The following is a 23,596-nucleotide window of genomic DNA, read 5'->3' as shown; positions in this document are numbered from 1 at the left end:
ATTTTCGACAGCCGCCTCGATAAGTTTTGGGTCTAAGTGCGTTGAATGTCCATCATACAAAAGCAGGATTGGTCTTTCAGGTACAACGTTGCGAATAAAAGTTTTTGTAAAATAGTTTACAAAGATTTCGGTTTCCATCCAACCATTTGGTGACGCAGCATAAGAAGTACCTGGAAAGGTAGATTCCTTGGGTACTCCATAGATTTTTTCCCTTAAAAACAATTAATGGAGGCAGTTTATCCCCATTTGCGTTGCCACCCATGAGAACTGTCGTACTCTCTCTTCCTTTCTTCTTTTTCTGACCCACAATTTTAGTTTTACTTGGATCGAGCGTAAAACTAGTTTCGTCGATGTTATAAATCTGAGAAGGCTTATTTTGCAGGTCGTTATTTTCTAAGGTTGCTTTTAACATGTCAAAATATTGTTCAATCACAAATGGATCATTGGCTTTTTTTCTGGTATACTCCAGTCCTTGTGGTTTTTTTAAAGGATAAGAACCAATCCTCGCCAGGTATTCCATCTTTAAATGGCGTTTTTATATTATTTTTCGTGACATACTTTCCCACCAATTCTAAGATTTTCTTTGTGCTGAGCCCCCAACCCCACTTCTCCATGATTTTTATGGCATTCACTAATTTTTCTTCATCAGCTGCAGGTATTGCGGTGGGTCTTCCTTTGGACGTGTTTTTTGATACTCGGGTTCCTCGTAGGTGTTTTTGAAAAGTGGAAAATGGGATTTGATACCTCTGGGCAGCACCACGAATACTGATACGGTTTTCTTGGATCTGATCGCATCTTTTAAAAGTGCAGCACTGTAAGAAGAGTTTTTTTTTTATACACTCTCACCATTTTGAAGGAACTCACTAGGAACTGTATAAACTAGTCTTAGATCGGTTTTATTTTAAAGATTTCCACACTGTCTTTACAATTAATTAAAGTCTTTGGTAAGTATTTACACTATTTCTTCGATATTAGTCTTAGCCTGTAACAATAGAGAAAATGATAGGTTATAGCCTAAAAACTCAAGAAGCAGGAGGCTGGAGCAAATGTAGTCAGTGATTACACTTACCCCATATGCGTATTTCGGTGGGGTAAATGTAATCGCTGGCATACATTTTTTGTTAGGTATCAAAAATCAAATCTGATAGCAGAATCAACATCCTTATCGAAAATTACTTAAGGGAGCAAATATTACAACTAAATACTAATATTAGCAGTAGTAATAGGGAATTAAAATTCCTAAAAGGCACTCACAAAATTATTATAAATGTCAAAGTACAAAAAAAAAAGGGAAATCTTTGAAACTGGAACTAAGAGGTTATAAAAAGTAATATGGGTATAAAAAGGGTCATATTTTCGAATTTCGAAGAAAATATGTTCCAAAACGTTATAAAAAAAAATCATAGGGCTTGATTACATTTGCCCCATGATTACATTTACCCCACTTCGCCCTACGTCTTATTAAAAAATAACAAGATACATCAGTTTATAAATGCATTACTTTTTTCATTAAATTTATTTTTCATGAAGGATATGCTTGAAAAACAAAGAAATTTTAGATTTATATTCCACAGTAGAAGAGCATGTAAATTTACCACAAAAAGATCAAAGAACAAAAATAATTAGACAAATTTTCAAACTTAAAATGTTTTTCCAGTTTTGTGTTGAGCATAAAGAGTAAATAAGAATTTAAAGATTAAAAGAAAAAAAATTCGGCAAAACGAAAATAGTTGAAAAAAAAAAGTTACAAATTTTATTCGAAAAATGCGTTGGCTAAATAGTCAAATTATTACTTTATAAACGGATCTACTATTTCCATAAATATATTTAAAACTTACAATGACTATTTGAAGAGAACATTGATATAATAATAATAAAAAGATTTTTTATTATACTGATAAATCACAACAAACATGAGTCACAAGGGGATAATTTAAAATTGACATTTAACAGAAAATTCAAGTAATAAAAAACAGTAATTGAAATAAAATTTTCGTCATTAAAAAATAACAACATACCAGAGTGTGTCATAAATATCTCTAAAACTTGCAATGACTATATTTAGAAAATAAACATCTAATAATAACAAAAACCGTCCATTAATTCCACTAATTTAAGGACGTCTTAAATTAATGGAATTAACGTCCATTATTAAAATTGTCTTCATATCGAGAAATTAAAACATACAGGTAGTAATTTACAACATATATGAACCACTCGAAATTGAAAAAAAATAGTGACTAGTTAGTAATCAAATCTTATAAAGGGCAATTAATATGCTAGTAACAATTTAAAACTTAATAAAAAAATAAAAACAGTACATAATCAGTACTAATCAAAACTTTACAATGACTAGAAGAGATGTAGAAAAATTTTAAAGAAATATAAATATTTGATAAATCAATCAATCAAATATGCTTTATGGTCAAAAAATTTAATAAATTTTGTAGACAAAGCTATACATAAAAAGCAAAACACACAAATATATAAATCAAAATACAAGTACTAAATAAATATATACAAAACTGGGTACAAAAGACATAAATGTACCTGGTCAAATTTCTTATACTAAATGTAAAACGTAAGAAAATAGAAAAGTAAATAAAAATAGTAACAGGAAAGTAAACATTTTAAAAAAAAGTAAAAAAAGTAACAAAAACAGTCAAAAACATTAATACAATATTTAAAAAGTCATAAAAAAATTTATAGAAATTTAGCAATACAAAATATTGCTATTCTACATCGTAAAAAATTTAATAATTAGCCAGTGCGTGCATGATACTCAAAAATTAATATTTAAAAAAATCATCTACTGCATATAAAGCTCTCTCCACTAAATATAATTTCAAAGCATTGCGAAATCGAGGAAAAGATGTCAATGATTTAATTTCCAAAGGCAGTTGATTGTGCATTTTTTTAGCTCCGTAAAAAATAGAGCTTTTTATTAATTCTGACCTTGGGATTGGCACTCTGCGTTTCGAAGTGGATAATTGTGAGATGGTCTATTAACGTCCGTCAATTCATCCACCTCGGGAGGTAATAGCGCAATATCAGCATCTATTTGCTTAGAATAGAAATATTGCACCGCATCGTCTAAGTTCTTAAAACTATGTCTATTCATTTTTTGCCAGTCTAAAAATAATTAAAAAAATATGTAATATCCCAGTGTCCTCATTTGAGGACACAGAGATTTAGGTTAGGTTTTCGGCTAAAAAAATTCAACTAGAAATATCATAATATCTTTACAATATTTCTACATCTCTTTGGTTGTAAAACACACTAAAGAAAGTATCTTACCCCTACTACTAAAGGAAATATGACCTAAGGGCCTATAGCAAGTCTTTCTAGTCAAAATCTTTAAGAAACAACGTGATTTTCGCCGGACAAGTAAACAGAAACACTAGTAAATACCACCTGCAGAATATTGCGTAGGCATTGCTTTAATGCGTTAGACAATAGCACAGTATAAAGAACAAGATCTAGTTTATGTTCGGTGACAACACGCTCCATTACCATTCATATTCCAGTATCACCGTTACAACGGCAAATCACGTATTCTCCATTCTCCACGATGGTTTTACAAATATAAATGAGTATTTTATTGAATGGTCAAAAACTTTTTCACAGATATTAATTAATTTTAGTGCGAAAAATATTAGCGGTTGTAAATAGCTTATTGTATATGTATAGTCCATTCGCTGGAAGCAAAAGGTAAAAAATTTAGCGGGATGAGTAAAAATCATCCTATTTTATATTTTTTGCTGAACACGATTTTAATAAAAAAGTTAGAAACAATTTAATTGTTCAACTACTTATATTTGCGGTAACTTTGCATCATTAGACAATGGTTCAGAAGCCATTTTCTTTCGAATCCAAGAACAAATTAAGGCATTTTTGCATGCTTCAGTTGTGCTACTTAGTCAATAATTAAAATAGTAAAAATAGAATTATATGACGTAACAACATTACACTCGTACACTTTAAAAATATATAATGCAGTTATTTCTTATTTACTCCATTCAAGCGCTTATAACTTAAATCCGTTGTAAATTTCGATACATAGCTAAGGACCTTTTTTATTACACATTTTACGAAAAAAATTTTTTAATAAAAAATATTTGCGATACGACCAACACTTTTCAAGTTATTTTCAATTAAACAATGAAACCGTTTATAGTTTTTTGTAAATTACTAAAATTATTAAAAAATAATTATTAAAATCGTGTTCGGCATCGCAAAAAACATAAAATAGGACGTTTTTTAGCCATCTCGCTAAATTTTGTACCTTTTGCTCTAGTAGGTGATAATTTAAAAATAATAATTGAACCACCAGTTAGAAGAAGGAAATGAATCCAAAAAATAGATTTTTGGGAAATCGCTAAAAACTATTTATTCCTTCTCTTCTATTTTTTACTTATGTCACAGATTTACAGAATATTATGCTATAATATTATTATTCTGTAAATCTGTGCTTATGTAATAATGAGATCTACTATAAAGTATAGTTTATTTAGATTAATTAAGATTGAAAGAAACCATTCATTGATTCTAGTTATCTAGAAATAATGATAAGAAAGTTTTGGATGTATTTCTTTCTTACAACTTATAATTTTTTTAAGGAATGTATACAAAAAAAGACACAAAAATGTATGAAAAAACTTGTTTTTTTTTCAAGATAACTAATAATAAAAAATAATCAAATTAAATTGTTGACTCTTGAGTCAAAAAATTCCTTCTTCCGCAATGGTGTCATCTGAGGCAGTAGTAGTTGGCCATGTAAGGATATTCCCATAAAATTGTTTTTTTTCTTTTGGAATATACTGAATGATTTTCTGGCTAATTGGTATTTTTGCAGTGCTAAATTTAATGATTTTAATTTTATTTTTACATTTATTTTTCCTCTGGTAGTAGGCGATGCAGGGGATGCAGGGGTCACCCTATTTTTTTGAAGAAGAAACCTATGTTTCAGCATGCCATCTACTTGTTCTGAAGCTGTTACGTAGCCTTTATGGGAGGAACAATACTCTAAATATTTATGTTTGAAAATCATAAATGTACAACTTTTTTCCACCGACTTCTCGCCAGATATTTTTAAAGTCGAATATATCTTCTGAGGTGAATTCTGTTACTGAAAATCCTCTTGTTTTAGCAGTAGAGATCGTTATATTATACTCCTCTGGTACGTAAATCCTATCTTTCCTTCTAATAAGTCTTTTCGCTATTCCGAAATTTCGATCGCACTGTAAAAAGGAATGTCGACGCACAGGAAAGTATATATTTTATCGAATCGTCCAGTTAAAACCAATATGACCATGAAGCGTATCAGGGTATTATTCCTGTTCTGACCGCCGCAAGCGTCACTGAACACGTGAAGTTCCTTAATAACTGCTGGATTGTTTTCCAAAGTAGGCTGCAGACTTCCTCAGGCCCTCTCTTCGCTACTCCTTCATGGTATGTGTAAAATTCTGCACTGTTTGTTTTTAAATCGTGGACACAAAACACGTAAAGCCATAGTTTCCTGAGATAGAACATTTCCTGCACTGGTATTTTTGGAAGCGGAAGGTTTTGCATGTAGTCAAAAACAATAGCTCTGACATTTCCTTTTTCTTGACATAATGTCAACACTTTTTAGCTCGTCTCAGATGCACCATTTTTTGGCGTTTTCAGTCAACGTTGGACTTTTTATTTAAGCTTCAAGTTCTTCACAAGTTGAACAAACATTAATCTGTGGTCTTCCAAATCTGTAGCCATGGTTATCATTATAGTATTTTCTGAAAAAATCGTACTTAACTGTATTCGCATGTTCCGGATACTTTTTGCAAAAGAGTTCATGCATGATTTTCACATTAAGGCTGGCATCCAAACATTGAATGATTTTGGTGCTGTAGTGTGATTCTTTTAAGGGAAATGATCGAATGTGTTGATCGATCGCAAAAACTACATCGTTAGGTAAAATGTTGCCATGACTTAAATGATTACCACAGTGATCTACGGGTAACTTTCCTTCGGCAATGAGAGATGTCAATTGAAAAATTACTTTGCTTTTATAGCATACAAGATCGGAAAAGCTTGCCTGCAAACCTCAACTCTCATAGAGTTTATTTGGACAAAATAGCTAAAAGTGTTCTCACGCCTTTTGGGATTTTCTTTTTTGGATCGTCTTCGAACAACAAGAAATAATTCCGGGATTTATTTCCTTCTTAAAAGTCTCGCATATTTCACGCTTCAATATCTCTATGATTTATATGGTGTTTATTCCCTACTTAGCGCTGATGGATGCGCCATGCTTTGGCGTTTATTTCCTTCTTCTAACTGGCGGTTTAATTAGCGGGCCGTTTCCAAATAATAGATCTAAAGTAAAACGCATTATCTGTACAAACTTGCAAAGCTTAATATAGATTTATAAATTTGACGTTACTGATCGCCTATTACGATCGATCATTTAGGATAAGTACTGCCAAAGAGCTACTACTGATTGAGACCATATATACAGGGTGAGTCATTAATATTGCACGAAAATTTAAAGGCGTATTCCTTGGGTCAACATATTGAAAAAACTTCCTATAAACCTATGTCCGAAAATGCCAAAGATAATAAAATAAAAAACAAAAATAAAAAGTAAACTTAAAAAAAAATATGTGAACTTTTATTTAATTTTTATTGCCAAAGAAAAATATATCTATGCATCGCTCGTGTGTCATAAAGAATGCAAGAAAAAGTCGATTTTTGGTCAAAATTTAAATAAAGATTAGTCAATCGGCAGTCTCCAGAATAGCGGAAAGAGAACTCTTATATTCGTACCATTTACAGCGAATGCAAGCACTTTTACCAGGTGAGGAAAATCACTCAAACACTCGCATTTTATTGATGGCTAGAACAAAAAATAGGAGAAAATCCTCAGTTCGTGGTAAGAATACTATTCAGATATGAACAAATTTGTCAAAAAACGCAGTTATAAATTTTCACAATAATCACATATGGGCATACGAAAATCCGCATGGAATTATTGAAAGTCGGCATCAGCATCAATTTTCGGTTTAAGTATGTGTGAGAATTATTGGAATTAACTTAATTGGTTCATTTTTTTTGCTACAACGATTAACGGGAGATGTTTATCGGCATTTTCTCGAAAAGGAACTGCCTGCATTATTAGAAGAAGTCTCCTTGAGCTAAGATATCAAATGTATTTTTATTCACCATGGTGCCCAGCGCACTTTAGCTTAATTACTCGAGAATACTTAGAAAGAGAATATCACAATCACTAGATAGGCCACGGAGGTCCAAAACCGCGATCTCCCGATTTAAATTCAGTACACATTTTTCGCTGAGGTTACCTAAAACAATTAGTTTATACTACTCCAATTGAAAATGTTGAAGAGTTAAGAAATAGGATAGTGGCAAGTTGCGCAACAATTTGAAACACAGCAGGCAATTTTGAATCAATGGTTCGTAGGGTAGGTGCTTCAATTGAGGTGCTTCAAAATGGAGGGCAATACTTTCAACAACTTTTATAATCTCTACTCCTAGTTTATGTTTTACGCCATGTTAATCACTTTTCCCTTTTGTCAAAACCTCTGATTTTATAAGACTTAAATAAAATAAATGAAATGGTTGTTTTCATTGTTTTATTTAAAATCTCTAAATATAATACGTGGCGCCCTCTACTAGTGACATCAAAATGATCAAAAAATATAAAATTTAGCATCTTAAAAAACCTCCGTATTTAATTTCACTAATTTCATATGGTTATTCTCGTTTACTTTCAAATTATTAAGAAAAATTAAAATTAAAATTGCAATGCCCTGTATCTCCGCAGGGAAGCATTTTTGGAAATAGGTTTATAGAAGATTTTTTTTAAAAGTATTTTGACCAAAGGATATGTACGTCCTTAAACTTTCGTGCAATATTAATGTCTCACTCTGTATATGGTATATGTTTCTTACCTTGGGTGAATATTTCATATTATTTGAAAAGACTAAAAATGTTTTAGTGTTCTGAGTACATACGAATGTGTTATACGAAAGTGAATTATAATGAAACTTTATCAACCAAGTCCAAGTATAAAAATTATAACTTTGAAACGTATGGCATATTGCAACATCCAGTGGTGCTGGACTTCCCCAAATAACGTTGTATTTATGTTAACGTATTTCTACTCTTGCAGGGGACCAAATCCTTCCAACAACAAATATTTCTTATTATCCACTTAATACTCGGCTCACCTGTATAATTCAACTACATATCACAACCAAATGTTTAATATTACAATTCTAGTTAGTATTAATTAAGAAGATTTAATGAGTACAAATATAACCGTATTGGCTTTACCAAGGCGAGGCAACATAATGTCCTTAATACTTATTATTTTGTATTTCCTCTACCTTTTTATTATCCACCCTATGATGGACTCACGTGCATAGCTTAATTGGGTACGACATATAAGTATTATGAATTACAAGATTCTTTCAAGAAGATGTTTAATTTTTCCCTTTTTATTTAAATAAAATCCATTTCAATAAAAAATAATTGATAGACAATCTGGATACTCTTTTAAATAAGGAGATACTGACTTTATAATTGGAAATAAATTATTGAAAGTGGTTGGTTTTGATATAAATCCAAGTATTTTTTTTCAATCAAAAATAATAAAAATAAATATAATATGAAATAATAAAGAAAATTACGAAGATCAACTTGGGAAATCTGTTGTCAGAGAATATCTGTAACCATATGAATAACTATATCATGGATTTCTTAGTGATGTAAGGGGAGATGTCGACTTTTATTCAGATTTTTTTTAAGTTAGGCATTCAAAATTGATCAGGACAAACTCACGGATAAAAAATGAATTAAGTAGAATGGAAAGATAAAAATAATAAAATTGTCAACATTTGCTCCACTTTTAACGGTTCTGCATTGTCTCTGAGAGAAAAGAGATATTCTTTTTTTTACGGAGAAGACTAGCGCAAAAGAGTAAATCCTATGGTAATCGAGAATCGTCAGTGCTACGAAAGTGTCTGTGGATATTTCTCTTAAAGTTCTGCAAGTTGTTTGGGAAAGGAAAGACGTGCGTTGGGAGTTGATGCCACAGACTTATACTTCTCCATAAAAAGGGGTCGCGAGATAGCAACGTTCTAGGCGTGTGAAGATGCATTCAATATTCATGAGTCGCATCTACCTATCGAGGAGATCTAGGTGAGATCAGTTCGGAACAGAGTCAGGTCCGCCACCTTCCTTCTATGCGCCGTCAAAGTGTGTTTAGCTGCGAGGTATATGTGAGACCAGTACTCAAGAGATGGACGAATATGAGACAGCAAGCTGAAGACAGCGGCAAAGTAAGTCCAGACATAATAAGGCTTGGGGCGGCAGAGGCAACCTTCTTTGTAAATGCAGCAGCCTTAGTCTTAATGATACGTTAAACTCAATCAGAGTACATTCAACCCACTCCAAAATGATGTCAAGGTAGGCTTAATTAATAGTGCTGATGTTATTTGGTTAGGCGACTTAAAGGAAGACAATAATATACTGTCATCAGCAAAAGCTGTGAATTGGATTGGAAATTTTATCGAGAAGGTCGTTGATATCTAACAGAAAGATGGTAGGGGACAAGATGCATCTCGGCGAGATGTGTCTATAAGATTAGTTTTTTTTTGGGGTGCTTCTTTAGTGTTCTCACAAAATTACTCCGTAAGCATCGACTGTGCAGAGCGACCCTAAGAGTGAATCAGCTTCAAAGGAAACTGAGATTTAATCTGCAAAGGGTGTATACATTCATATAAAATAGAAATAAGGGTAATAGCCATGCGCATCCCAGAACGCATATATTTATTTACTGAATGCCATTAAAAGAACCTATTATTTGTTAGTATAATTGGTTTATGATTTCCCACTTATTTATCATTGAATTGCTACGTCATTTAAAAATCATTTTATTACACAAAAAAGGTAAACACCAAAAATATATACATACATGCAAGTATCACCAGTCTACTTACAATAAAGTTAAAAACAAAATAAATTATGTAAAATTCTTTAAACATTTTATAACAGGTAAGCTAAAATGATAATTAATAATAAAATAATATAAATAAAATGTCGTTAAAATTGCACTAAGAAGAAAACACCATATAAAGTATACGGTCGAAAACAGTTATTAAACTAATGGGAACGTTAAACATTGTGGCACAATATTGCTATTCATAATAAATAATTGATAAAGTTGCTTTTGTACTATTCTATTAAGGTTGCGATTTGTGCAATGGTGTGTTCTTGAGCTAATGCGGCTAATTCTTTAACCCATTCGCCAAGTAATACAGCACAGACCGCCACATGTTGTCCTTCATTAAACTGAGGATAGATAAGATTTAATTGAAGTTCGTCAGGCGAAGGAGCCATGGGTAAAGTATTTTCTATATTGCTAGATCTTCTTCCAAACATGCTTGTTAAGGACGGAAGATTAAGGCTTCTTCTTTTTGAGTCGTTTCGTTGGAATATTTCATTTTTTTCGTATTGATGCTGCTGCATTGATGGTGATTTGTCTAAATGGTAACTGAAAGTAAAAAAAGAAATTAAAACGGATATAAATAAGTTATTAATATTTATTTATTTCAGGTTTAGAGTACTAACACATTAGTAATACAAAATTAAGTATATTAGTAATATAAATAAGAAGAATGCATTGTTTGGGCTTCGCAAACGACTTGTTCATAGCAGCAGGGCACGCATGAACTATGTTTAAGAAATAACGCAAGGTTCACTGCAGGGGCCGGCATATATTAAAATTGCCATGAGTTTGAAAAATCATGCCAAAGTGTTCCAGGCAGCAGTGACCGCCATTCAATACTGTGTCATGCCATGAGCAGCGTTCAAAGTCAACAGCTCCCTTACGTTAAAATCCAGGCTAGTAAGACTATTTAAGTACCTTAGAGAGACAGTAGCGAGAGATAAGGAGGGCCAAAAGAAGCACACAGCCAGGAAAAGCTCAAGTTACAAATGAACAAACCCCGAGCCATTCTGTAGCATTGCAGACAAGGCAGAGGCAAGCTAACATTTTGAACAACAATCGGAAGGTAGTAAGGATAGTTAGTAAACAAAGACCTAAATTAAAAATGACAGACAATAATCTTTGACAAAGGGAAGAGAATTCCTGTAACTGATGTTTAGGATTTATTTAAACAAACAAGTTATAATTAGTACAATGCAAATTAGCAGACATAATCATAAAAAGATGGATTCTGATTATAACTTGTCCTACAATAAAGAACACGCAACAAGCCATGATTACTAAAATAACGAGCAGGTACATTAAAATAAATTTTATTAAAAATAATAGTTGGAGAGATTATTAACGATTTTAAAAAGATCAGACGTAGTTTGTCTATTTTCCAGTCCTAAGATTTTAAAACATGAACAAGCAACAGAATGATTTTCGGTACGAAAATAAGTCTTAACAAATCTGCCGTACTAAGCATAGAAGTGGCTAACTACATTTAAGTTAAATCCAAGAAAATTATGTTTTACTATTTCATTTTGTATTGATTCTTTCATGCATAGTAAACTTTGTGCAGATATTATTAAAAAACAATACCTGTTTTTGAAAAAAGGAAAAGAATAGTGACATGTAGAATTCGATAACGAATTGATGTAAAAAACTCAATTTTGACAAAAATTTTAGTCAACCGCTTTTAAGCTTGGGACGGCAGAAAGCTCGCTCAAATATTTATTCTGAATTTTCAAGTCTTTGAATATTTTTTTTATATCCCCTTTAAGTCTCCAAATAACTGGTGCTGAAATTAAACTTTATTAATAATATAGAGGTATCATGATCATATGGTTGTGAAAGTCAGCATACTGTCTTTTAACAAAACCCTAGGTTTCTATTACATTCATTGAGAGCATAGCTAAAATCAATAATATTAGATTTATCAGAAAAGTATAGTGCCGAACATCTGTCATTGTTCAATGTAATCAATTTCCATCACAAACCTTCATTAAATTATCAATATTAGCTTTAAAAATATCACAATGTAGCATTGAACAAATGCTAAGAAATAGTTTCAGATTATCAGCATAGTAAAGAAAAGTATTTTAAAACCATCCTTTTCAATAATTTAATATAAATTATACAACGCTAAACATTTTTCATTTTTCTTACATTATTAGTATGTAGGGGAAAGTAACCCAAGACGGGACGGTTCCCAAGTCCGGGCGATGATTATTTTAAAAGATTTATGCTAGGTAGCGACACCTACACTGGATCATTAAAAGTTCTCTAATCCGTCGTGCTCTCCACATCAAAGACACGCCGCTAATGCACTTGTAGGATGGCCAGGACAGTTTGCTTATATTTACATATTTTCTTGCAATAATACATTTTGGAAGGTTTAGAAAGGTTTTTACTGATGAGGAAAAAAACGAGATTAGGGAATATATTATTGAAATAGAAAAGCGATTTTTCGGAATAACCTATAAAGAACTTCATCAGGGCATTTGATTTTGCGCATACCAATAAAATTCCCAACACTGTTAATAAAGATATAAGAAGGGCCTCTAAGAAGTAGATCTAGGGCTTTTTGCGGCGTCATAAAAATATTTTTCTTAGAAAACTAGAATCAATCTCTTACGCAAGAGCCACCGGGTTCAACCAGACTGCAGTTCAAAGCTTTTCTAATAAAGTAAGAGGTTTGACATATGCGGAAAGAGGAGTTAATGTAACTATAGTTGCTTCTGTGAGTAGACTTCTTAAGTGGCCATTTTCTTGCACCAGCTTTTATGTTCCCCAGGAAACGTATAAAACCGGAACTGATGGATAATGCGCCTAACGGTAGTCCATCGTGCCCACAGGAGAAACAATGGATGGACGGACCGTGATGTATTTTTGCTGTTTATGAAATATTTTGTAGAAGAAACCAGACCGTAGAAGGAGCATTCCATTCTGATTGTTTTGGATGGACATGCATAAAAAAGTTTGAACGTTATAAATTTCTGTCAGGACCATCGTGTCATTTTATTAGGCCTACCGCTGCACTGTGCACATAAGATGACCGGTTAGATGTTTGTTATTTTAAATTTTTCATTACTTCCTACGACTTGTGGTGGCTAAAAGCCCACTGCGGTCATACATTCGGATTGTACCAAATAGCAGGTGCTGTTTCAGAAGCATTCGACATTGGCATTTGTTTGATTTTTACTGGCCGCAATAGGGTTTATTAAAATTTCTGGACTAATTATGTCCCCTATGCCTAAATAATTGAGTTGCATAAAAGTGAATTACAGAATTACTGTATTTTATAACCCCCACGCTAAATAATCAAAGATCATCACATCATCATTGTCAGCTATCGTTCATCGTTGGACATACGCCTCCCCTAATAGTTGCCACTCTTCTCAGTCTTACCTCACCTCATCTAGCTATTTCCAATCAGTCTCTTGACATCGTCTGTCCATCTAATCTGGAGTCGTTCTCTGTTTCTCTTACTAGTCCACGGTCTCCACTCTATTACTCTACGTGTTCAACGAGAATTGTGATCATTCATTTGTGTTCATTCCACAAGATTCGACACTTAGATCTACACCGATTTTTTTTGTTGTTTATTCGGTCTGAGCGAGCTACATCATTCTTCTTTCCATTGCTCGTTGTGCAGTTTGTAATCTATAAATAATCTCTTTGTTAATCGTTTAATGTCTCTGTGCCGTATGTTACAGTTGGAAGAACATACTGATGAAAGGTTCGTGCTTTGAGAGATCTGAATAAAAGACATCTCTAAGCCTTCCAAAAGTTGACCATGCCAAAGATATCCTTCGAGATAAATCTGGTTTTAAAATACCTTTTGTTAATTCCATTTTTTGACTTACGTACATGTATAAGTCAGTTCGTTCTAACTTTGATTTTTTTACTTCGATATTTATATTCTGTGTGCTATTTTCGTTTGTCATGTAATTAGTTTTTTCGGTGTTTATTTTAAGACTTACGTTCTTTGAATTCCGATTTAGTTTTGTTATCATTTCCTACAAATCCTACTAATTTTGTGCGAACAGAACGATTATTTGCCTTTTCTATGATTGTTGTTAAAAATTGCAGATCATCCAAAGTGCTAAATCCTTTCCTGAAACCGGCTTGCTCCTTGGGCTGATAGGTATATCGAGTTTTTTGGGTAGTGTTTATGTTATTATTTTTGTAAACCCTTTATACCCGACAGATAGCAAACTAATTGATCTGTTATTACTGAGTTTTGTTTTCTCGTCCTTGAAAAGTAAAACTGCCAATGCACATTTCCAGTCCTCAGTTATCACCTTCTTGCAGGTACTTATTATACAGTATCTTTAGGAGATTGGTTATTGTCTCCCCTCCGTATATCCGCATTTCCAATATGATCCCATCTTTTCCTGCTGCTTTTCCTTTTGGCATTTTTGATATACCTATTTTAACCTCTCCACTGGTTTATCTATTTTCGCTTTTCGTTTGATACACCTCGCGGTGGAGTGACTTTGCTTTCCTATAGTGATCGATAGAAGTCTTCTGTTATTATTTTTATTTCTTCCGTTCTTGCGACTTCGATGTTATTCTCGTTTATAAGTTTTATAACGTGGGCTCGACTGCTTTTTTTTCTAGCATTTTTAAACTCTTTCCATCTTGCAACGTCTCTTTAAGTTGTTGATTTTTATATTTTATTGTTTCGAGTCTTACTTTCTTCCTTATAGATTTATTTATTTCAGTAATTTCTATGCGACTCAAAGTTGTGCAATTGCAAGCAAATCAAAGATAAGTCCAACTTAATGTCGTACAATGGTTATTTTTATTAAAAAGATAAGTATTCCTTATCCAAAAAAAAATAAATTAACATCTGAATGTAAAATACTTAGCGTGCTAGGCACAACATTTATATATTTAGTTTTTCAAGGAATTTATGTAATTACACAAAAATGTATGACTTCTTGAGACAATTTCAGTGTTTTTTATATTCCTGCCAGGCAGTTGATTAACTCATTTCTTATTACTTTACTTTGAAATACTATGCCAAAATACCTTCTAATGTTTAATAACATAATCTCCCTTTGTAATAAAACATCGTGTGCGTATTTCAACAAATTCCATTTGTTTGGTTGGCGATTCATATATTCATCTATTTGTTGCTTTATGATACCAATAATCTGCAAGAAAACATATAAAGTAATAATAGATCCAAGAAGAACAATGCACCACTTACCTCATAAATTGAAGGTACATTTGGCTGCAAAACCAAGTTATGGTCTAAAAGATATGCTCTAAGTAATGTCTGAGGATAAACCGCTAATCTAGTTATAAGTCCAGTTAAGTGCAAATTGACATATATAGAGTTGGATAAAAAGTTTTTCAATTTGTTAAAAATGATTGTTAAAAATGGTCCTGCTGTTGGTGCATCTTCCAGAATATGATTGTTCAAGTTTAAGCTCGTATTTGGCTTCCTTTGCTTTTGGTTCGAAATCAACCAAGACTCGGAGTCTTCGTTGCAGTCATCATCAAACGTGTTAAAACTTTCATATCCGCTACTACGTTCCAAAGATGTAAAGCTGTCTGATTTTTCTTCTAAAAATAATAATTTGGTTTATGTTGACAAATAAATAAACAATGAACAATACATTTTAAAAGTGCTTGTTTGTGAGTTACGGTTGAAAGAATTAAGAGTAACTTTGTTAGCAAGCCAACATTACATGCAAACATTTGTAATTAATTTTACCTAAATTTGTAGTTTACAATGGGCTTCAAAAATTTAAATATCACCTGTATTAATTAACCAATTTTAACTAAAAACATGTTAAAAATCGTACTTTATTTAACATTCCTGAGTTTATGCAAGCATGGTCTAATTAAAACTGATATTCCTGAGGGATAAGTGCTTTTAATTCTACCCCTTTCAAGCAGAGGAACGCCAATAGTAACAATATTTAAAGTTATTAGAAGTTTAACACTATTTTACAGATACATACCTATATCCTTATCACCACTGTAAGTATTGTTCCAATTAGAACACGACCTCTGACACTGTTCAATTTTATGTCTGGCATCATATAGATAAGCATAATATGTTCCATAAAGGCTCCTTTTTTGTTTGAAATTCTTCCAGCTAATTGAGTTGTCATCAGAATTCAAAGTACCGTTAAGTAGTTCCAAACAGTTTGGCGCCAAAGACAGAAGTCTGTCAAAACTTGGACACAGGAGGTTTAGAGGCAGTAGAAGTTTTCGTTGTGATATGATTACATGAAAACATGGCTAAAAAAAATTATATTTTAATCATAAATATTCATATATTATTTTAACTCGAATAATTTTCAACTTTCATACCATGTTGGACAGTCATAATATTTTTCCGACGCCGTCTAAATTTCAACCTCAGAAAATTTATAAACTGCTAAGTAGTAACAAATTTTATATTAAACTGCCTTTATGAGTTTTTTTTATTATATTTTTTTTATTATAGCATAATGTAGGAAGGCCATTTAGATTTTTTGCGAATTCGTTGAATTCGTGATTATGATTATAAAAAAAAATAGTAAAGCACTTTTTGACATTATTCTAGAAATTTGGCAGAGTAGTTCAACAGGAAAGCTGCAAAACACAACTCAAGTGATGAAAACTGTAGATTTTAAGCATTAGCGAGGTGAGATGGTCGGATACAAGAGTAACACTTTCCATCATGTTGATAACATGTGTTACCAACTTTGTGCCGATATCAGAAAGGATAGTCCTTCTACAAATTAATGCAAGGCCTGTAAATATCAATCTCATCCAGTTTCATGCGCCTTCTACAAACTACAGCAACGAGAACGTAGACCAGTTTTGCAAGCAAATATCAGTTATCATCAAAACTTGACCACAGTTTAATATAAATATTCTTATGGGTGGTTTCAATGACAAGCTTCGAAAAGGAAGAACTGGGGAACATTGGAGACACGTAGAAATCGAATGATGGGAAAACTAGGAATCAAACAGATCGTACTCATTAATACGATATTTAGAAAAGAGAGTATCAGAATCATAAACACCCATCCAGGAGCAGATATACAATGGAATCACAACCCGCTGATAGGAACAATGGGAATCAAGCTGAAGAAAGTAAAAAAAGATATAGGGTGATACGATTTTAGAAGAACAGCCGCAAACAATTTGGTAAAAAGTGACTTTTGACAGAGGCTGAAGAGCAGGATGTAGATAGAAAAAGACCTCAAAATGTTTCAAGAAAGTATACATAAAGTCAAAGAAAAGTACTTAAAGCCTAACAAATGGAAGAAATCTTGGATGACAGACGACATCTTGGAACTGATGGAAAAAACGAGATTGTTAAAAATAAAATAAGAGAATATAAGAACATACAGAGAGAAATAGAGAAAGTAGAAAAATGTATGGAATTCGAAGAATGTCAAATGAAATTTGATAACTTTAATCTGACAAGAAGGTAAAGAAAATGGCGGATACAGTGAAAAAAAAAACGTTTAATGTACTTAAGGATAATCAGGGCGGAGTTATAGTAAGACGTGCTGCCCAATATTAATAAAATAGATGGCTCCCCATTCTTAGAGGTAGAAGTGCGGGCAGCCCTAAAAAAGCTAAAGATCAAAAGCCTTAGGTTCCGGTGGAATTCCTGCTGAAATATTGAAGTTTATCGAAGGAAAGAATCTACGTGTAGGTGGCTTAGAAAAGTGTTATATCTAATTTGTGATACGGGCGTCATATCCACGAAATAGCTAAAATCTGAATTTGTTACACTTCCTAAAAAGCCTAATGCTAAGAAATGTAGTAAGTTTTGAACAATAAGCTCAATGAATCATCTACTAAAGATATTCCGGAAGATAATTCACAGTAGAATATTTAAAATATGCGAGGAACTTATTGAAAAAGTCAGAACAGAAATGAAAAGACTGTACCAGCTGTCAACGAAAATTTGCCTATTGCGATGCTACGTGCTTTAGAACCTTTTTTATTGGGTCAAATCATGGACGCTTACGGAGGCCCGCTCCAAAAAACTTAAGGCATGTGCAAATGTGGCTGTACCGAAGAATCCAACGAATACCTTGGACCTAGAGAATAACCACTACGGAAGTGCTGAGAAGGATGGAAAAAGAAGTTCTGAATACAGTTCAGACTCGAAAGTTAAAATATCTTGGATATATAATGCGTAATGAAAGACGATGTCCTTTTGCAGAAGAGCCGCTAATGTTATAATATATGGAGCTAGAGGAGTGGCCAGAAGGAGAATATCGTGGTTGATAAATTTAAGAACGTAGTTCAACCAATCAACTACTTAACATAACACTGCTTTTAACAAAGTTGGAATACCAACATCCCGAACAGATACGCACAATAAGAAGAAGTTTTTCGCATTATTCCAGAAGTTTAGTTAAAAATCAAACAAGATGATAGAATTGTATATAGTGTTCCTCAGAATATACAAACGTTAATGAACTGTTAGATGAGACCTTCAAAGCTAGTTTCAAAGGCAAAAAACTAGATAAAAATATTCATCACATTTTTTAAGGGAAAGAGGGGATTCATATAAAAAATACAGAGCAGGTGAACAGCAAAAGAATAATTAAAAAGCAGAGCAGGTAACACAGAACTTTCTGTTTACTGTTATTTTTCTTTGTCTTTTCGTGCCATTATTTTTTTTGTTTTAGTGATGGGATTGACGCCAAACAAACGTAAGCACCCTTACACTTACGCTAAATGATAATCGGACGAGTTACTATATATGACAAAGTGAAGCATAAAGAAAAAATTGCAGAAAAAAAAATTTATGAAATCCGTCATAAATCCATCAGAGTGGTGAATTCCCAAAAGTTTAAAAAGCATGATATGTCCGGTTTTAACAACAAAGAAGTAGGAATACTCTTATTAGAAGTAGAAATGTTAAAAGAAAAGACTACACCTAAAACCAGATTTGGTATATGGTTTCGCCAAAAAAGAACGCTTAAGTTTGATGCCCTGCACGAATACATCAGGCAAGTATAAATTAAAAATGTCGCGTTTTAAAAAAAAAATTTACCTTACAAACTACAAGATAAATTCAGCCTATGCTCAGGATCAAGTTCTAACATACATAAGATTCATAACATGTTAAATCGTGGAAAACGTTTAGTCAAAAAATCCTTTATTAGAGCAGTTATCAGATATTCAGGATAAAAGTGACGGAACAATTTTGAAATTCTCTTTCTATGGTTTGTTCTTATCAAAATATCAAGTTTAGTTGAAATGAAGGATTACCGCGTGAAGACTTGAAAAACAGATTTGAATACTGATTTACCAAGGAAATAATTAAAGAATTCACGGCCGCTCAAAATAGTCTGGAACTCCATCATTCCAGCTCTGTCCCCATTCTGTCGCTATCCGCAAACAATCAAATGCAAAAACATGCGAAGATCACCGACTTATTAGCCTTGTAAGTGGTGCACTAAGCGCATTTTTCATAATAATTCACAAAAGAAAATACCAAAAGTGCGAAAAAAGGTCTGGCAAAACACAGTTTCTTTCACGCGAGAGGCCCTGTACTCCATGCTGCTGCTTACACAAGAAATGCTATGACCAAATAAAGTATGTTTTTATACGCTTCACGGACTACCAAAAGACTTATGACAACGTGAAACACGATCTTTTAATACGCATCCATCGATGAAAAAGATATTCAAATAATGCCCAACCTATACTGGAACCCAACAGCAAAACTACGAACTCATGATTTTTTATTTGACAGGGATTCGTATTGTCATTCTATTCAACATATACACGGAAACGATATATCGAGCACCAGAGGATAATCCAAGAGGAATAAAGGTAAATAGTATTCCCATCAAAAATTTAAGACACGCCGACGAAACGGCGGTCTTAGCAGATAATATTGAAAATCTACAAGCCATCGTAAATGCCATAAACGCAAAAGGAAAGTTTAGTCTTAATATCAAGATAAACAAAACCAAACTGATGATAGCGAGCAGACAACCAATCCCCCAACACAGCACAGATCTCTATATCGACAAAAAACAGATCGAGAAACATATAGCCTACTGTTATATGTAGTAGAAACCTGGTCACTAAAGGTCAAATCCCTTCAAAGGATAGAGGCCTTCGAAATGTGGAGCCTGAGACGACTACTCTGGATAGAACATGTAACTATTAAGCAAGTCTTACTGAGAACAAATACTGTTAGACATCTTAAAACATCCTATCTAGGAATGTTGTGCCAGTGTTGCACAACATGTTGTTGTCATGTGATTGCCATTTATGTTGCCAGTGAACACAAGGCCAACGCGCTGAGATGCGTACTGCCCCGGAAGAAGATGTACTTACGTTGATCCTATATTTTAACTACTTATATGTTAAAATATTGCAGTTTAGTCAACTTTTTTTAAGTTCAACAGTTGTCTTCTTATTCCCTTACTAATTTTTGCATTATATAATTCACATTTAATTTTTGAATATACATACGCATTGAATACACATACACAATCAATATTCAAGTCAAAGTGTTAGGAAACTGGAAAAAATCTTCTTATTAAAATCTTAAGATCAGGAAAATTGGCTAATAATCTATCCTCAAATATTGACTTTATTTCGAGTGAGACAAGCTATGTATGTGCGATTTTTTATAAATATATACATACCTGCAAATATTTAAAAACCAGCTCTAAAAGAAGATCTTCACAGTCCAAATCGACCATACTTTCAAATACAGCTAAAGAAACTAAACATAGTTGTGAATTGTTAGATTGTATGCGTTGTATTAAAATATTGAGCAGTCTCTCCCCGTCGTATTCGACTTTAATTAAAAATCGTAAAACAGAATGTAGCAGCCCTGGCTCTGTCACGGTTCTTATTATTAATTCTAAATAGGATGTAGCTGCCACTTGTTCTTGTACATTGCTTTGCAGTAAGGCGGCTCCGAGCACTGGGATTAAAAATCCTCTATACAAAAATTCTTGTAATTCCCGTCGTATCGAAGGGTGTGCGACTTGGGCTATGGCATTACTAAATTCTAAAGAAGTTACGAAGTGCAGTAACCCTTTTATTTCGCTGACATCGTCTGGGGTGAATCTATGCCAATCTGGGACACCTAAAAGAGAAGTGAAAAATTACCCAAATTGTAACAATAATAATAAATAATTTATTCACAGCTTTCTGAGATATTAAGAGTTAAAAATTGCCCTATGTAATACAGTACAACAGCTATACAATAGAACTAGTAAAAAAAATGAGAATAAGCAAATATGTATCTATGATTTGTTCAAGACATATTTTTGACTGAAGTAATGCGAAATACATATTTTTTAATAAAAAAAACAACCCAAAATACATTGACATTTCCTTACAACTCCATTTCCAGCGAATGAAAAATTGTTTGGAAATATTTATTATTATAGCGGGTTGAGAAGGGCGGGAAGATTTTTCTTTACAAATGTAAATGCCAATCTTTTGTCAAGTCATGCATTTCGATGAGTTCACTCATCATCATCAGACTCTTAAACCACACTCATGTAAACATCACTGCTATGTAGTGCAAGAGTCCAATGATGATGAGTAAACTCATCGAAATGCATAACTCTTGACAAAAGATTGACATTTTCATTTGTGGAGAAAAGTCTTCTCCCCCTTCTCAACCCGCTATATTATAGCCACTCCACTTCAAGAATGGACTCCTACTTACAAATATTTATTACTCATGTTGTAAGGAAATATCCTGAATGGATGTAATATCTATATTTCTTCCTCTCTCCCGGTAAAGTGAAAAATTATTTGCGTACAATTCAACTTCAACATTCACAATAGGTTCTACAAAAAAGCCCTTAAAAAATTGATTTTGACACAGAATAGTAAAATTAGTCACAGATTAGCAAGAAATATTGTATTAGTGCGTAGCATACGTTCTTAGTTATATTTAAGGGACACGACTGTAATCAATTATACGAAAACCAACCAAATAAGCATAATCTATCCAGATAATAATATTTAAGGCACTTTTTAATGAATTCACTTGATAAGACAGAAATTGTAGTTATGAACGTGGGTGGATTAATCTGAGTTTAAGCATTTTGATTGAAAATCCATCCACAAAACAACAAAAATTCAAGCCATATATTGTGCCTATTTTAGTCTAGAATATATTAATTATTTTTTCTTACTTATATCACTAATGATGTTAGGTAACACAGAATATAGCCCACCCAGACCTGATGCAACTAACACAGAAAAATTGGAGTGCTCTAATATATACAAGGCTACTTCTTCATTTTTCTTTGATAAAGACATGCATAACAATAAGGCATCCCTAGCCCTCATGCCTATTCCATCCTCTTTATGCATAAATGGTATCAGTAACGAAAAAACTATAAACCTAAAAAATTGTATATTAATAAAGTGTTCAATTTAAAACAGTTTATTATCTAATAACTCACCTATTAACATTTTTATCACATACAATAAATAGTTTTACTAATTCTGGGTGCTGAACTAATAAGGCACTGATTTGATTCAAAAGGTCAATGAGGAGCCTGCTGATTTCTTTTGAATATGCTTCTCCATGGCAAGAAAGCAGTAATTTTAATAAAGGCTTTAGAAACGCATCCTGCTCAAATAGTAAATTCCTGGATTGTCCAATTAGAGTATCATATAGCTTGATTTGTTCACACTTGACAGCATTTGTATACCTACAATTGATTTAGTATATTTTAAGCAAATAAGTGTATCTCTGTATTAATTAATAGTTGAAACAATTAAAGAGCAAAATCCCTTGGCATTTTCCAAAGCTTATAGCCTCTCCGAGATGATTCCTTTTTACATATTATACCATGAACATTCATATATGTTATTATTCAAATTGTACTTAGAACACTAATTTATAGAGATAGAGTTATACAAAATATTGCATACATAATTAAAAAATTTACATAAATTATAATTAGAAATGAAACATAAGCAAGCTCTTACTTTCCGGATCTTGTACCCCATTCAAAAATTTTATCCAGTATATTATTATTTAGAAGGTGTTCTACGCATTTGGATGAGTTAACAGTCATGCGAATCCTATCTAGCTTTTTTAAATCATAAAGAAGCAAGGTAACCATTTGCTCTAGGTGGTTAACAACGCCCAAAACATCATCGTGACTTGGCAATTGCTGAAAAAAACAACATTTAAAGCATGTTAGTACGTTGAAAATTAAAAAAGGGTATTATATTGGTATTAAAGGGGTAAAACTTTGCAAATATTAATATGAGTATATTTAAATTATTTTATTTTAGCCAGGAAGCAACTAAATCTCAAGCACTGTTAACAAATTCTACAATTCAGTTAGAAGTATTAAGTTTATAAAGCTAAGGCTGCGTAATGTTTGAAATACAATATATAGGTTATTTCAAAAACAGATAATTAAGAACTTATTTAGTATGTTTTTATTGTATTATGTAACCAAGTATTGGATTGGTTAACCAAGATAGTATTGGTTTTATCTAATAGTATATAAACTATAAACAAGAGAAATGAGAAAAACACATGCTGTCCATATTTCACTAAGCACTTCTTCTGTTCCTAGTCTTGATTAAAGATATTAGAAATAATCTTCATCACTTGGCCAT

At 32.6% G+C, this 23,596-nt stretch overlaps 1 protein-coding gene across 1 annotated transcript in view; it reads right to left on the bottom strand.

The window, feature by feature from the left end:
* Nucleotides 1-9,913: 9,913 nt before the first annotated feature.
* LOC126748294 (FHIP family protein AGAP011705) overlaps nucleotides 9,914-23,596 on the bottom strand; it is a 28,946-nt gene continuing 15,263 nt past the window's right edge. Inside the window, exons 2-9 of the mRNA XM_050457420.1 lie at nucleotides 22,952-23,139; nucleotides 22,420-22,671; nucleotides 22,147-22,358; nucleotides 20,632-21,080; nucleotides 15,967-16,249; nucleotides 15,207-15,565; nucleotides 15,026-15,150; nucleotides 9,914-10,549 (exon numbers count right to left, since the gene is read on the bottom strand). Coding sequence (XP_050313377.1) covers nucleotides 10,231-10,549; nucleotides 15,026-15,150; nucleotides 15,207-15,565; nucleotides 15,967-16,249; nucleotides 20,632-21,080; nucleotides 22,147-22,358; nucleotides 22,420-22,671; nucleotides 22,952-23,139 — 2,187 coding nt within the window. The 3' untranslated portion in view covers nucleotides 9,914-10,230. The remainder of the gene's footprint in view (nucleotides 10,550-15,025; nucleotides 15,151-15,206; nucleotides 15,566-15,966; nucleotides 16,250-20,631; nucleotides 21,081-22,146; nucleotides 22,359-22,419; nucleotides 22,672-22,951; nucleotides 23,140-23,596) is intronic.

The sequence above is a fragment of the Anthonomus grandis genome, chromosome 22, assembly GCF_022605725.1.
Source record: "Anthonomus grandis grandis chromosome 22, icAntGran1.3, whole genome shotgun sequence".
Lineage (NCBI taxonomy): Eukaryota > Metazoa > Arthropoda > Insecta > Coleoptera > Curculionidae > Anthonomus > Anthonomus grandis.
Note: the sequence above shows the minus strand (reverse complement) of the source record. Positions and strands in the feature narration are given on the sequence as shown.